Raw genomic sequence first — 16,972 nt, forward strand, 5'->3', positions numbered from 1 at the left:
CAAATCTCACTATAAAAGTACTGTAATTTTTACCTGCAAAGTAAATGATTTTTAATATGCTCAAACATCCCCAAAAACCATTGTGAGATAGAAGCAAAGCTAAAAGTATTCATTAAGGAGTGGGAATTGAAAGTAATGTGAAAAGAAAAAGAAAAATAAGAAAAAGACAAAACGAAAAACATTACACCCACACACATAGAAACAACAAAAAGTATTTATCTAATCCAAAAGTCCAACAACCATCAGACCTGTAGTAAGCAGATTTATGTACATCTAAACCTTTATTCCGAACTATCCTCACCTGAACACATCATCTTCAAGCGCTTTCCCTACTTCAAACAAGAATTATCTTAAGATAATAGGTAGAGTATACTGGACGTCAGTTAAGATGTATAAATTGAAATTATAGACAGATGATTTATGTTGGGGGTGTGGGACAGACAGGGGTACATTGATACACCTTTTTTGGAGTTGCCCGAGAGTTCGTAGCTTTTGGAATGAAGTGATTGATAGAGTTGAATTGACGCTAAAAGTAATTTTGCAGAAGTCAGCAGTTAATATAATCCTTCTTCTACATAGGGGTAGATGTACAGATTCTATGAAGTATAAAAGCTGGAGTGATAAAGCTTTGTTAGTTGCGATGCGACCGATTCTTCGAGTTTGGAAAACCAGGAAGAAGCCATCAATGGAGGAATGATTGATGGAGTTGCAGACCCCGTCTACTTCTGATAAAATGTCATTCGAAATGAGAGAGAAGGAGGAGGAATACATTTCAATGTGGGCACCATTCAATGCCTTATATGGCTAAATATCTAAGGTATGGATGATATTGAGGAGTGGGAATTGTTTTTTTTTCTCTTTTCTTCTTTCTCTCTCTTCTCTTCCCTCTTTCTCTTTCTTAAAGTATTGGTTTGGTGTTGGTCTACGTGGAGTCTTGTGTCTATGTATGTCTTCTGATAGGACGGGTGGTTATATTTTTCTGTGTCTAAGGGGGGTGTGTTGGATTGTAATGTTTGCTTTGCATTGTATACTTATTGGAATGTAGTTAAACGATGTGTTTTTGCTTCTGCTAAAATCTAAAAAACCCTTGTATCATATTAATGTGATTTGTATTGCTAATAAATAGATGTTTTAAAAAGAAATAAAAGATATCCCCTTTCTCCAGTTGGACGAGCACGTGCTACAACATGACCATCTTGAATTTCTGTGACTTCAGGTACTTGTTCAGACGGCGCAAGTCGAGGATGGGTCTCCTACCCCCGGTCTTCTTTCTTACCAGAAAGTATCTGGAATAGACTTTGAAACCCCAGAGCCATTGGGGAACAAGCTCTATCTCCGCTTTCTGTAACATGGCTCGCACTTCTTCCAGGAGTTATGGGATGTGAAGATCATGACGGGGAATCGGTGGAATACGTGGGCACCTGCGTTGGAACTCCAAGGTGTGTCCCAGGGTGCTAGCGTCCAGCACCCATCTGTCAGTGGTGATCTTTTTCCACTCGCTGATGAACCTAGTCAGTCGGCCTTCCACTGGGGTGCACGAGTGGGGGCCCGACGTCTTGGCTGGTTCAGGCTTGCTTGGGAGCTGGCGCGCTGCCCTGCAAGCGACGGCGACCTCTGCAACTGTAGGCCATGGATGACCACTGTAGGCTTGCTGCGTGGAGGATTGGGGAGGTTGCATGTATGATGTGGAGAATACCTTGGACTATGTGGTCAATTTTCCCCTGGAGTAGCGAAAAGACCATCCATGCTGCTGAAGAGTGCCAAGGGAATGTACCATCTCCGTATCTGTCTTTATGGCTTGAAGGGATTCGTCAACCGCCTTCCTGAACAGATTTTCTCTGTCAAAGGGCATGTCCAGCATCTTCGCATGAATATCCTGTGGTTTGTGGCCTTCAACCATCCCTGCCGACAAAGGTAGACTCAGTTTCCCATCTGCCGGAAACCAGTGTAGGCGATATCCACTGCCACTGTAATGGTATGGTCCGACACGAGCTTCCATTTTCTTATCGTCGGGGAGGAATTACAGGATCGGGCCCAGCTTGTATCAAAGCTCCCGGTCGTATCGGGCCAAAATAGACAGAGCATTAGCTGCCCTGATCGTGGATGCCACCGTTTAAATGACTCTCTTCCCCATGGCATCCATCTTCTTCCCCTCGTTGCCTGGGGGAATTGATGAAGAAGCCGGGTTAGCCGAATGTTTCCTTGCAGCAACCAACACTACTGAGTCTGGCGATGGTTGTGACCTCAAGCACTTGGTTGCGGAGTCCGGCACCCTATATTTCTTCTCCAACCTGTCTCATTTGGTTGAGGCTGAGCATGGGTTCTTCGTGAGGGTTAGGCCTTCCACCCAAATGTCGTCCAGAAAGGGTACGATCATGATCATCTTGGACTCTCGTTGTCGATACAAGAAGCCCTCTTTCTTGGTTTCCTCAGGCACCAGCTGTAACAGCTCGGAGGCCCTGGAGATCGAGTGGAATGATCCCACCTCATCTGGTGGAGAGACTATGAGGGGCGTCCAGGTGTAGTCATTCAATGTCTGCCGGGACAAAATCGTCATCTTCGTCGGTTTCCGTGGCTTTCTTCGGGTGGTATCCGGGTCCGCTGGTGGAGTCGGGGCCCGCCGTGGTGAAGGAGGCTGATGTGGAGGCATCCGAGGATGCTTTCTCTTCTTAGGCGGAGGCTGATCAGGGGCCTGCAGCACCACAGGTGTCAGTGCTGGGCGCAACCTCTGCTGGATCTCAGTCACTAGGGTGTGGGGAGTCGACAGGATGTCCCTGGATATGTCCCTCAGATGCACAGGGAATGATGGAGTGCAAGGGTCTGCGCCGCCGCCATCGTCCTTGTGGACCGTATGGACGGACTCTTGGTCGTCACCTGTGGACGAGATGTCTATTGGTTGAACACAAACTTTGGAAGGCTGTCTGTCATGAGCATGTGAATCCATGCCAGACCCTATGCTGGAGAAACAAAAGGCATTTTCTAAAGAGTAATGTCGAGAAGAAAGGACCCCACTCTCCTTACTGTGATAGGCCAAAGTCTGATGGTGAAGGCTGCCGTTGAGAATTCAGCTGCAGATTCTTAAGACGGGAAACAGGAAAACGGCCATTGAGTCAAATCGTCGAAAGGGTGCGAAGACGTGATAATATATAGCAATAAGCCTTGCTAACACAAGCTGCGCATTAAAGCTACCGACCAGTATGGTAAAAAAAAAAATCTTGGGGAACCTCAACACGCGAGGGATCATGGGTACACTACACGTCACAGTAGGGATAGTGTTACAAATATGCCCAGGTCGATGTCAATTTTTGATCTTTGAAAAAAAGATGCAATACTCAGCGATTACCACTAGATGTCCGACTATATGCTTAGCATGTGATTCTAAGCAGATTCACAAGCATCAGAAATAATTGTATTTTTGTACTTACCTGTCTAACTGGAATTACTGGTATGGCTTTGTATGGAGTCATTGTAGCCCTAGACCACTCGCACCATTTCCTGGTTTAGCTAACCTCTCAGTGTATTCCTCATTCACCATAACAGGGTAGCCCCCGAATACGGCAGATTTTGGAAATCCATCTTAACAAAAACCAAGTGGACTATTGTTGTCGATCAATTTGATTTTTTTCCATGAGGTCAAATAGACTACTCCTTTTCTTTTCTGTTACCCTAGAGGAAATGTTGGTGAATTGCAAAGCAGCCATATACTTACATAGTTCCACGGTTGTTCGTCAATTACAATTTGCCCAATACTTAAAGTATCAGTTTCTCCATGCTTTAAGTAGGACATTTTTAGATGTTATTTGGTTAATTCAATGCAAAGGAAAACATTTTCCCACTGGTCACATGACATTACAAGTGTATATTTACCTTACGGAGCACCATAATCACGCTGTATGTCTGGAGAAAGCAAACTGGGTTCCTTTCATCTATTCCAAGTTCGGCTTTCATGGTCATCCATGGGCCCTTTCCAAATTCCTCTTCCACTGGCTGTTGAGAGCTAGACTGTTCCTGTATGTGCAAAGCAAGTTCAAGGTTTACAGTTTGCTTTCAAGAAGAGATGTGACTTAATATTCCAAGATTTTCATACAGCTAAATAATTAAACATTACCCCAGGCATGCATCTACTTGAATACCACAGACAAGACCTGCATACTCGGGCCAACCCCATGGAGCAAGCTTGGCCCAAAATGCGCATGCGTAGTGCACCAGACTTAAGACTATTCGTCAAGTACTCAATAGGGTTGGGCACATCATCCTGGTCTCATAATTGATGATGTGCCCATCACTGAACTCTTCACCCCAGCACCCACGTGTGTGCTGGGAGCCTGCAAGACAGTGCTGGGCGACTGCTCTCACCAATAACGTATGCAGGGGGGCTGGATAGGTTATCCAGTCATTACATTTTTTTTTTTTAGATGGTATGGCATTATATGCTTTGGCTGTCGATGGAATTACTATAAACCCTGGATAGCGCATCTTTTATGCTGCTGCTTTGCAGCCCCCCAACAATGTGCAGGTCACCATTGAGAATAAGGTGACCTGTGCATTTATAAAACTAAAGTAAATGAAAAAAGCCTGCCCCCGAAGCTGTTTGTTGGTTATTTCTTGTCAATCTGGCCCTATATCTTACTTGCCATGCTTAGTTTTGCACAAAGGAGCCCACCGTCACATAACTATTCATGGAACCCCCTATGCGGAAGCCCACCCCACCATCTGTGGCCATCCTATAGTAGGCTCAGCCTACTCCTCTATTGCCACAAATCATCTTTACTGTTTTTACTTTAGTGCTTTACGTCGCCAACTACTTCAGGAGCAGCACTCGCCTTTAGCTGCATCTCATGTCATAGTCACCCTCCAATTGCAGTAAACCAAAGAGCTAGCTTTGTTATTCGCAGACAATCATTACAGGAGCATAAAAACACCCCTTATTCTTCTTAAGCCAAAAGGGGAGTAGTTCTCTAAAAAGACAAATGTTCAGATGGACTAAGGGAAATAATTAAGGAACCCCTGGCATATTGGAGAACGTGGGATGCAAGGACAATGTTTTTAGTCAGCAAATACATCCATTTAAACTGTGCTCTAAGAATTGTTATTTTGTGGGGCAAAAACGTTTTGGTTTTCCAGTTTCTGTGGTATATACTTATTGTATTGGCTGCCATTGAAAAATAAATGAACCAGCTGTTTGGTTATACTCTGTTGAAAGCAAGATTCAGGCCCATTATCATTCTACAGGATACAGTGGCCGTACATTTAGGGACAATTATTTCCAGTTAGATGTTTAAAACCGAGATAAACCATTCGCCAGATCATATTTTAGTAGTATTACAGATCTTCTGACAGTGCAATGTTATTCCTTGTACTGACAAATACATCAAATATTTGTTAAAAAAACTTAAAAAAAGAATTACAAAATGCAACTGCTAGGATGATGGCAGTAGTTCCAACATTCAATTAGGATGCTCCTTCAAATGAGCCAGAATTGATTGATATTGGTTAATAAATACCAACTGGCAGTCGTTTAGGCGAACCGACTCCACATGGATTTATAATTTCTTCTTCATGAAATATGTTCTCAAAATAAAGAGTCAGTGTCCCACCAGGCAAAAGTTGACATCAGTAGGACTGAAAATGTATCAACATGAGAAAACCAAATAAAGCATGTTTCTGAAGTGGTGGTATCACACTCCTCCTCTAGCCTCAATATTTATCATGGAGGAATTATCTATACATACAACTGACAGACTCCAAGAATGTCTTCTAAATTTCCCTAGGTTCTCTTGTTGTGGGGAAAATCTATAAAATAGTTCTTGGAAAAAGTTATTCATAGTGGTGACTTATGTACTTCTAGAGAATAATTTCCTTTCTTACATATGTTTGAGATGTCAGCCGTAATGGGGACAATTCCAGAGAATTTTGTTGAACAAAAAAAAAAAAATTAAACCGAGGACCGGTGTGAACATACGCACCCATGCTGCCCACATTGACGCAGACATCAGTCTTCAAGGGCCATTTCTTTTCCATCTGTTAATTTACTACCAGGAGTTTACTTGAATAGCCAACCTAGGGATATCAGTAAATAATGACAATAGGCTGTCATCTGAAGAACTATTAGAGGAAAATTACCTTGCTCCCTGTCCAGTGGCGGAAGCTTAATAATTTGCTCTGATACTGTGACCAAGTTGAATAATATCTTTCTATTGAGATTCTCACATACGTTCAAACAATATCAAACCAAAATAGCAAATACATAATACATAACCTGAATAGAACTGAACATATATGACGCAAATCTCTGTTTCAGCAACAACAAAAACTTCCCACACTAACCAACTCTGGGGTGGTATAGAGAGGAAAAGGGGAATAATGGAGGGGGTTGCACAATGAGCTAGGTTGAACGGATTCTATAATTCAGTAATAAGCAACTTAATGCACAATGCAAACAAATCATTAAAGGAGTCTCAAATTAACTTCTAGTCAGCCAAAGATTCATTTCTTCACAGCCTCTCTGGCTGATTACATTTTAATGCCCTGAATCCATTCCTCATGTTTTGGTTTCCGTTGCTTGTCAAGCTTTTTAATATAATTTGTTTTATTATTAGTGCTTTGTATATCCAATCTTTGATCCCCCATAGGGAACCCTGGATTTTTTTGGAAGAAAACCCAATATATATATCAACCAATGTGGAACAGGAAATCTTGGAATTTGATACCATATCCATCTGATGAACTTCATCTCAGTATTGGCTGATCTTATCCCATGTGCAGGTTTGTGCCGCCTCCTCTCTTGCATGACCAACATAAGTACCATGATGGAAGTTTGCATTTCTTCATTTTCCACAACGACCAGCATAAACAATGAACAATTCTCTGTAGAGTGTAGCACAGTTTTATGTCCAACTTCAGTTTTGTTATCTTTTTGCAGATTCTCATTGAATCCTGTTGTATGATTACATGTCCCATCTCAAGTTCCAATATTTATTGCTTCAGTCTTACTGTGTAAGATACATGGCTAGAGGAAGCATAGATCTCCAAGGTTAGGTGTGGAAGAATCATGTAGCCAAGCACATTGATTGTTGGAAGGGCAGTACGTTAAGCTTTCTCCCTGCCTAGCTTAGAGATTCATCAACACAACTAGGCAATAGGGTTGCCCTCAATTGCTCCAGATTCTCGTAGGAGTAATTAGTCAAGCGACACATCAGCGCTTACAAGAATAAAAAACTAATAGGGTTTAGAGACATATGTTGGAGGGCAAGGCAGACTGAGGCTGCAAATGTACGAAGCAATCATGAAGTTGCAATAACCTGTGAAACTTGAGAGCACCAGAAGTCAGCGGACATGCAAATACTGTTGGTTGTTTGGGTTGGCAGTAACACCATTGTATGTGAATGTCACGCTCACCTGATTCCCACGGAGGCGCAGGTCTGGCTTCGAGTGCTGATGTTTCTTCAATGGTGAAGCGCAAGACTCTGATGATGGACAGGAAGGGCCCCTCTACTCTGGCTTTTCTGGCTCGCAGTAATATTCCCCTGTGCGTGAAAAGGGAGTATTACCTACTGACGGAATAATGCTCAAGCCTCCCACTCCCTTCCAACCCTCCTCGATACCCTTCCGTGATTCCCCGTGAAGTCTCACCTTAGGGTCTGGAAGGATGAGTTCTCCATCCTGCTTCTGATGCAGGGGTGCGTTGAAACCCAGTTACTTCACTGGATTGAGGTTTGATGGGAGTTCAAAATGAGCTTGACTATTCAGGTGAGGCGCTGTAAGAGTTCTGTTGCAAGTTCAAAAGTTCAAGCTTAATACTAATGTTCATTGTCTTATTGCAGCAAGCGCTAATGCTTATGTCTTTTTCCCCTTAGGGGCCGGGGTTCGGAATGCCGGAGATATGGCGCCGACCCGAAGTGTAAGTTCTGGATGAGCGTTCAGGTAATGTCTTTGCATTCGCTCATTCAATGTCTTTGTCTTTTTTCCCCATTGGGGCCGGGGTCCGGAAGGCCAGGAAGCGGCAGGACCTGAAATGAAATGGGAATGACCCAACAGGTAAGTCTTAGAAGGAAACTGAGCTTTTCCTATTTCCCTTCCTTCTCTCACCTTGTTTTCTTGTCTTTTCTCTCTAGGCTCTGGGAAGTGGGTGCGGATCCGGATGATCGCTGCTGAAGATGGAGGCGCCCAGGAAAGGTGAGTGAAATGCAGCGCTGCAGCGATCGAAGCGAAATGCTTTTAAAATGATGTCTTCCCTTTCAGGATCGTCGGTGTGATGTCCCCGTGATGCAGCTTTAGCAGGTAAGGTCTTCTTTCTCTCCAATTCTCTCTTATCTCCCTTTGCAGGCAACCCAGGATGCTGACAGGCGTGGCTGAAGTCCAGATGCAGGAGCTGACACAGTGAGCGTCCAGCTGCGAGGAGCAGAACAACGCAAAGCGTGAGTTGCTGATCGGGCGTGGTTTAAATAGCTTTGGAAGAAGTTCCAGGCATGTATCCTTCCACCGATCAGGTATGTATCCTTCCCCGACCACACCCAGGTGGAAAGTAGTCCCACAGGTAAAGTAGTTCCATTCAGGCCTCAAGAGGGCCTGGATGTAGCAGCATGGTCTGCATCAGGTAAGTGCACATTAAAACACTTGCACACATGTCTAGCTTTATGAGCCTGGCGCCTAAGGCGCCAGGACAGGGGTCCAACATGAGCCTGGCGCCTACGGCGCCAGGACTCTGTCCAAAGGGCCCCAGCTTGGGCCCGCTGGCACTTCCCTGGGGGGTTATGATGCCTGCCTCTGGGGTTGCTGGGTCGGACCGGCCTCCTTGGAGGTAGGCATCATGACAGTGAATGAAAGTGGGTAGGGGTGCCGGAGGCTGTGTTAAGTTTGTAGATTCTGGTAGAAGGTGAATCTTTCTATGCATAGCCGTATGACAGTGCCAAGCTTGGGTAGGAGTGCCGGTGGCTGTGGTATGTGTGTGGATTGTGGTACTTGATGACATGTTGCCATGCATGGCTGCATTACGTTGCGGTGGGTGAGCCAAGGCCTAGACTATCGGGTGCATGGCCAAAGGCCGTAGGCCATGCACCCAAAAGCCAAGGCCTTCACCACACCCACTGCACAAATGCAGTTTTGTCTGCATCTCTCAGAGGGTGGTCACCTTCACAGAATGGTTGTGGAACACATTTTACTCTTCATAGAGCACAAGAAGTGCGCTGACATGCATATATTGTTGGTTCCATGGGTGCAGTAATTGTTGGAACATCCTACGGTTTTCAGTGTATGGCTGGAGATTGTACAGTGAAAAGTTTTGCAGTGTGCCCACTGGATGCAGTGTTGGATCACTGTCAGTACACAAGAGGGTAGAGTTGAAGTGAATGTTTGATGTGCTTGGACAGTCTGGTCTGTGCAGCTTCCTGGAAGTAGGCCCAATGTTGTGAGGATTGGGTGGTTTGGTTGCCTGTGACATAATATTTTGTGCATGTAAGTGGGAAGGGGTGGCGAGGCAGTTGTACGTTTGTGGAATCTGCTAACTGTGACATGTTTCCAAGCATCGCTGTGTTATGGTGCTGGGGTTGGGTAGACTTTCCACTGGCTATTTTACCTTTGTGGATTGTGGTTTATGGCCACATGTTCTCATGCATGACTCCATTATGTTGCGATGGGTGTCGGGAAGCAGTAGACTCTTCTGTGCATGGTCAAAGGCATGATGGGTGCCGCACTGGACGATTTTGGATGCCGACATTGTGTTTTTTTTCCCACACCTTTGTACGGAAGGTGCTTTGGAAGCACACGCAACGTGTACTCGGAGTGTTGAATGGTTAATATGGAGTGCTGTACAGAAATGATAGTGTTTAATGCAGACGTATTGGCTGTGATTGGTGCATGCATGCATGAATATTTCACAAACCTCAATGAGGGAGTGCTGGAAGAAGAACGGTGGAGCAGGGAGAAGGACTGCCCCTGCTTTACTAGGGTGCAGCCCTCGCTCTAGCTGGGAAAGCGCACGCGCCACATCCTGCCATTCTCAGCATGGTGGGCATGCCAATGAAACTGTGGGAATTATGGAATCATGTGTCAAAGGTGTGATTCACAGGATGGGGCGGTACTACTTTCTCCCAATACTCTCCGTGTAATGAGGTTGGTGGACAGGGAGAGACGCACAGTGCTGATCGTGGGTGATACATGTGTACAAGATCTGTACAGGTATGCTGTGCAAAGAGGTGTTGCTGCTAATTTCGGGTTGGAAGGAGTGGACACTTTGTGGGCCAGTATCAATGCGTGCAGTTTTGATGGGATGGTTCACTTTTGCAGATATGTGGCCTCCATCGTTACTGGTGAAGTTGTCGTGGTGCATTATGGATGTCTACATTTGGGTTACATGTCGTATGGACGTTTGCCCCATCACCTGAAGAAGTTGATGACTGCAGTAATGGAGATTTTTCTCTCACTGCCAGGGTCGTTTTCTCACCCATTCCCCCAAAAGGAGTATGGGACTATGCCGGTGTAATTTGTCCCCAGCCACAGCTCGGAAGGTGTCTTATGAACAGCAGCATGTCTGCATTTATGTGCACTGATGGCATGTTGTCCACCCTACTATGAGAGCATGAATTTCCAAAACATACACTGCTTTCATGTATATGGCATTTCTTTGACCGCCATTGGCACTACCATTTTCTTGTACACTGTGCACGAAGCGTTGCCCTTAATTCGGAAAAAAATGAAGAAGAAGCAAAGTAATACAAAGAGAAAAAACAAAAAAAGTGGTTTGCAAGCACGTAAAAAAACATAAGTAAAAAATTCAAAAACAAAGAAAGAATAAAACCTTTTGAGAGGGCTATCTAAAGACAATTGTCTACCCAGAGTCACCAGGTAACCAGTGCAGAATCAGTTTACGCCAGGCAGTCAGCCGGGGAGAAGAAGCAGGTGCAAAGAGAAGGGCTCTGAGGTGCTTCCGGAACCGGCAATGGTTCTGCTCAGGTTTCAGGGAGGCAGGAAGGCTGTTACAGAGGGAGGCCCCAGCCGAAAAAAAAAGATCTACCACCACTGGTTGCTTGCAGAAGCGATTGACTCTGAGGGAGTTGGAGGCGGATGAGGGAAGAGCTCGAGCACGGAGATATATAGTAAGTGAGAGTTGAAGGTATTGAGGTCCCAGGGCCCAGAAGGCTTTGTGCATAATGCAGAGGGTTTTCACCTTATTCCTTGCAGCCACTGGGAGCTATTGCAGAAATTTCAGTGCAGAGGAGATACCATCCCAAGTCGCGCAGTCCTCTTCTGGATGCATTGCAGACGGCAGAGAGTAGAAGCGGGCAGATTTAAAAAGAGCCTGTTGCAATAGTGCAGCCTAGCCAGAAGCACAGTTGTGCAGACAGTGACCTTTTGGAAACTTGCTTTAGGTTGGTAAAATACATGCAGTGCTGCTTTTGGTGGCATATCTTCACGATTTATGTAGGAGATGGGTTAGTGGGGAAAACATTTCATAGCATTGCCGGAAGGAAAGTAGAGAGCTCCTGTTTCAATATTACAATGTATGATATGGGTAAATGAAAACGTTGCAAGCACATACCACTGAAGTGCCACTTGATGGTAGGGGATGGGGGAAAAAAAGACAGTATGCTTTTAAAGAACGTAATGGACGCTCAGTGGCAGATACCGTGTGCAGAGGCACTTATAACACAGTGGTAAACATACTGCAGAAAAAGTTTTCATCCCTCCATTTTATGGTGATGGGTGTGCACGTGGAAGCATGTGGATGCACAAATCTTGCAATCTTTTACTGAACTTCCTACTGCACATGCTTTCGAGTGACAGACCACTTGCAGGCGGATTTTGTAACGCACATGTGGATTTTTTAACATACCTATGAAGTGTTTTGCAGAACTGACAATGTTATATGCCAACGTCTTGGATGGCATTGGTGGAATCGTGTGTGCCTATTTACCCGTACCCAATGAGGTAGTGGTGGACAAATGATAGTGGAAAGGGAAGAACTGCTCCTGCTTTACTGGGGTGCGGCCCTCGCAGTACTTGGGAAGCGCACGTGCCACAATCTCCGCTTCTCACCATGCTGGCCAATGGACATGGGACTTTGGGGATTATCCAATCTGGTACTGTAGGTGTGGTTCACAGGAAGGGGCAATCATACTGTTGTACATTACTCTGTGTAGTGAGGCTGGCTGACATGGCAAAACGCATTGTCTTGACTTTGGGTGATGCCTTTGTGAAAGATCTGCACAAGTATGCCCTGGAAAGACACTTTGATGGCAATTTCGGTTCGGAAGGAGTGGACGCATTGTGGAACACTGTCTACGAGCGCAGTTTCGCTGACATGCATGCACTTTGCAAAGACCTGGCCACTTTTGCTACTGCCGATGTCATTGTAATCCAGTACGATGGTATGCATATGGGTTACGTGTCTTGTTTAAGTTTGTTCCATCGACTGAAGAGGTTGCTAAATCTAGTGAAGAGGCCTTTTCCCACTCCAAGGTGCTTTACTCTTCCATAACACCACGAAGAGTATGGGACTATGCTCCTGGATGTTTTTCCGAGCCAGAGGCAGGAAGGTGTCTCATCAACAGAAGCATGTATACTGTTCTTCTGCAACAATGTCCTCATTAGTTGTGGAAATGCAGAGTTTTTCCAAGCAAATGGCATTTCGTTGTCGCCCATTGGTAATGCTGTTTTGTTTGCCCGTCTACAAGAGGCAGTGGAGAGTTTACTGTAACAATGTGGGCACAAGACAACACAAAATCAGATAAATACCGAAAAAAGGTGTTTCTCTACAGGCATCTAAAAAAATAAAAAAAGCTGCCCCTTACAACCAACTCCCCCCTACCCTGGTTGCAACCTATTACCCCACACCCGCATGCAGCACGAAAGTCACATCCAGGGATTTTGAGGATGGCGGCCATGGAAAAGGGACTGTGGGGATTGTCCAATCAGGTGCTCAGGGTGTGCGTCACAGGAAAGGGAGGCAATATTTTTTTTCATTACTCTGTGTAGTGAGGGTGGCAGGCAGAGATGGCAAGACAGACTGTCTTGATAGTCAGTGATGTCTTTGTGGCAGATCTGTTACAGTATGCCGTCGAAAAAGGCTTTCATGGCAATTTCGATTTGGAGGGAGTGGAGGCTTTGTGATGCTGTGGCGATGTGTGCAGTTTTGGCGCTGTACTTGCAGTATGTCGACGAGTGGCCACTTTAGCTAGTGTACATGGTGTGGTTGTGCACTATGGAGCGCTCCATTTGGGTTCCATGGCTTTTTCCCGTGTGTACCGTCAACCGAAGAAGTTGATGAAAGCAGTGAAGCGCATTTTCCCACTGCCAAGGTGTATAGCCATGTATACCACCGAGAATAGTATGGGACTATTCCAATTATGCCAGTCGCCGGCCAGAGGTCGGAAGGGGTCTCGTCAATAGAAGCACGTGTAACAACTTGTGTGCTGCTGGGATGTTCTCCTGTGAGAATGAGAACATTGGTTCTTGATATATACACCTTTTCAAAGAAAATGGCATGTCTTTGTCGACCAGTGGCAATGATGTTTTGTTTCACAATCTACATGCTGCACTGAAGACCCTATTGTAAGAATGTGAGCTGACATACAAAAGACAAAAATACTTATAAAAATGCAAAAAAGGTGTTTCTATGGAAGCACCTTTAACATTTTTAAAACAAGGCTCTTTTCAGAGCTGCCACAACTAACGACATCCCCATACCCGGGTTGGAATGTATCCCCCCCCCCACTCCTGCGCGTGCACAGCACGAAAGGTCCGCTGACATTGTGATAGTTGCAGGGTTGCACGTGTTACATACACCCCTTTTGCAGATGACGGCCATAGAAGAACAAGTTACTCTCTTACCTGGTAACGTTCTTTCGATGGGATGGTCCGACGACGTATTCCATATCCATGACATGTAATCACCACAGCTGTGCTGCTTAGGAAAATCTTCGGCGTCTGCGTCCTGCGTCGATGACGTCGATACGCCGCCCTCGAGGACCTCCTCCGACGTCACTGGATGTTATAAGTAGGATGCACGACGCCCGTAGCCTCAATTGTAGTTTTTTCCCAGAACATGTCACACCAGTCTTCTGCCAGTCTGACACACAAAGCCTTGCGGAAACGTAAACTGCAATCACATAAGAAATTCTGTAGCGGGGGAAGGCAGGGAGGGAGCGATATGGAATACGTCGTCGGACCATCTCATCAAAAGAACGTTACCAGGTAAGAGAGTAACTTGTTCTTTGAGGGGATTGGGTCCTCCGACGTATTTCTTATCTATGACAGACTCCCAAAGCAGTACCAATGCAAGGAGGTGGGAAAAGAATTTAGAAAACAGAAATTTAGAATGCCCAATCAAATTGCGGAGTAAAGGACCGCCTTGCCAAAGGCCAGATCCTGCCCACCGATGGAATCGAGCGAGTAGTGATGTACAAAAGTATGTACCGAAGCCCAGGGGGCTGCATCACAGATGTTACGAATAGGAACACCCCTCTGTAGGGCAGTAGAGGCAGCCATACCCCTGGTAGAATGGGCCCGCAAGCCGACCTGTGGGTCCTTAACCGCCAAGCGGTAACACTCAGAGATAGCCAAAATAATCCAGCAAGACAAAGTCTGTTTCGTCACAGCTTGTCCCAAACGCTTTCCAGCGTAACCAATGAAGAGTTGATCGTCCACTCGGGACATGCGTGAAATATAAAAGCTTAACGCTCTCTTAGGATCAAGCCTATGGAGCCTCTCCTCTTCCTTACAGGATGTGGAGGAGGATAAAACGCCGGAAGAACAACCTTCTGGCCTAAATGAAATTCCGACACCCCCTTCGGAAGAAAGGAAGGACGAACTCTAAGGACAACCGTGTCCTTATGAAACACAGTGAAGGGTGGATTAACTGAAAGTGCCTGTAACTCACTCACTCTGCGAGCGGAAGTGACCGCAATCAAAAATACAGTTTTAAGAGTTAACAGTTTCAAAGGGCATGAATGCAAAGGCTCAAATGGAGCACCCATCAGAAACTTGAGAACAAGGTTCAAATCCCAACCGGGCACCTGGAAAGGTGACAGAGGGAACACATTAGTGAGCCCTTTCAGAAACTGAGAAATTAAAAGAATTTTAAAATAGGAACACTCTTCAGACGAGCGCTTAAATATGGACAGCGCCGCCAGGTAACCTTTAACGGTGCCCACTTGCAAGCCCCTGTGGGCCAAAGAAAGCAAAAAAGACAGAACCATGGAAATGTCACATGCAAAAGGATTCACATTCTTAACCCTGCACCAGTCGCAGAACTTACGCCAACGGCAACGGTACAGAGACTTTGTTGCGGGCCGTCTGGCTGAGAGCAACACCTCCATCACGTCTTCAGGGAGGTCCCAATCCTTATACCTCAACCTTTCAGAAACCAAGCTTGAAGGTTGAGGGATCTGACCTCTGGATGGAGAACCTGCCCCCCCCCTTCCCGTGAGAGCAGATCGTCTTGGTAGGGAAGACGACGTGGTGGGCAGATGGACAAGTCGAGAAGGTCCGGGTACCACTTCCTCCGGGCCCACGCTGGAGCAATGAGGATCATCCGGGAACCAAACCTCCGTAACCGCCGCAGTACTTGCGGGATGACGGGGACTGGAGAAAACGCGTACAGCAGTGGGAATGACCACTCCACCACAAACGCGTCTCCTAAGGCTCCTTTTGGAGGAAATTCCCGCGAGCAGAACCTCTCGCACTTCCGGTTGACACTGGAGGCGAAGAGATCCACTTGAGGGGCCCCCAAAGGGCGAAGATCTCCAGGAGAATCTCCTGAGCCAACTCCCACTCGTGAGAGATCGCGCTCTGCCTGCTCAGAGCGTCCGCCGTCTCGTTTTCATCTCCGGCCAGATGAACTGCCGATATCTAAACTTCCTGCTGGATTGCCCAGAACCAGAGCTGCATCGCCTCCCTGCACAGAGGAAGTGACCCTGCCCCACTTTTTGTTGAGGTAGTGCATGGCCGTGTTGTCCGTCAGGATCAGGACATTCTTCCCTCGCACAGTTGGCAGAAAAGCCTTCAGGGCTAGCCTGACGGCCCTCAGCTCCAACAGATTAATATGGAGTCTGGACTCCGACGGAGACCAACGACCACTGACTGTCAACTCGTTGGCATGAGCTCCCCATCCCGCGAGGGATGCGTCCGTCACGATCGTCACCTCCGGCCAGGGTAGCCAAAATGGAGCCCCCTTCATCAGATTGTCTTCGACGGCCCACCACGGAAGGTCCTGGGCGACCGGGAACGGCACCTGAACAGGGTCCGACAACCTGCCGGAGGACTGAGACCACTGGAGCATTGCAAAGATCTCATCCGCAACCTGGCCTTTGGCACCAGAAGAATGCAGGATGCCATGAGGCTGAGCAATCTCAAGAACTCGAACGCTGGGAGACTCTGGGCAGGCTGAAACTTGTGCACCATCTGCTGAATGTGATGGGCCCTCACCTGGGGAGGAAAACGCTGCCCCAGGGACGTGTCGAGCACAGCTCTGATGTACTGGAGCCTCTGAGTTGGTGTCAAATGGGACTTCTTTAAGTTGAGGGAGAAGCCCAGCTTGTGGAGGGAGTGGCAGGTGACTGGCAGGTGATCCAGGACTTGCTCAGGAGAGCGCGCCCTGATCAACATATCGTCCAGGCAGGGGTAGACGTGAATCCCCCCTTTCCTGAGGTGCGTTGCCGCCACTACCATGAGCTTGGTGAAGACCCTCGGGGCAGAGGTCAATCCGAACGGCAGGACCCGAAACTGAAAGTGTGAGTCGCCAACCGCGAACCCTAGGTACTTCTTGTGCTTTGGATGTATCGGCACATGAAAATAAGCGTCCTTGAGGTCGAGAGACTCCAACCAGTCCTGAAGTTGAAGGGCCTGGAGGACTTGAGAGAGAGTAACCATCTTGAACTTGTCCTTCCTGAGGAGTTTGTTCAAACCGCGCAAGTCCATGATGGATCTCAATCCTCCGTCTTTCTTAGAAATCAAAAAATAAGGGGAATACCATCCC

General features: G+C 46.5%; 1 protein-coding gene and 1 long non-coding RNA gene across 3 annotated transcripts in view; one reads left to right on the plus strand and one right to left on the minus strand.

Annotated features, from left to right (window-relative positions):
- HROB (homologous recombination factor with OB-fold) overlaps positions 1 to 16,972 on the minus strand; it is a 526,210-nt gene that overhangs the window by 301,329 nt on the left and 207,909 nt on the right. For both annotated transcript variants that reach the window (XM_069634316.1, XM_069634315.1), the window contains one exon: positions 3,868 to 4,008. In XM_069634316.1, the coding sequence (XP_069490417.1) occupies positions 3,868 to 4,008 (141 nt within the window). The remainder of the gene's footprint in view (positions 1 to 3,867; positions 4,009 to 16,972) is intronic.
- Positions 1 to 16,972, plus strand: part of LOC138521460 (uncharacterized) — a 212,070-nt gene that overhangs the window by 38,712 nt on the left and 156,386 nt on the right. Inside the window, exon 2 of the long non-coding RNA XR_011283052.1 lies at positions 580 to 817. This is a non-coding gene — a long non-coding RNA (uncharacterized lncRNA). The remainder of the gene's footprint in view (positions 1 to 579; positions 818 to 16,972) is intronic.

Source organism: Ambystoma mexicanum, chromosome 13, assembly GCF_040938575.1.
Source record: "Ambystoma mexicanum isolate Mex_15411 chromosome 13, UKY_AmexF1_1, whole genome shotgun sequence".
In the NCBI taxonomy this organism is placed as follows: Eukaryota; Metazoa; Chordata; class Amphibia; order Caudata; family Ambystomatidae; genus Ambystoma; species Ambystoma mexicanum.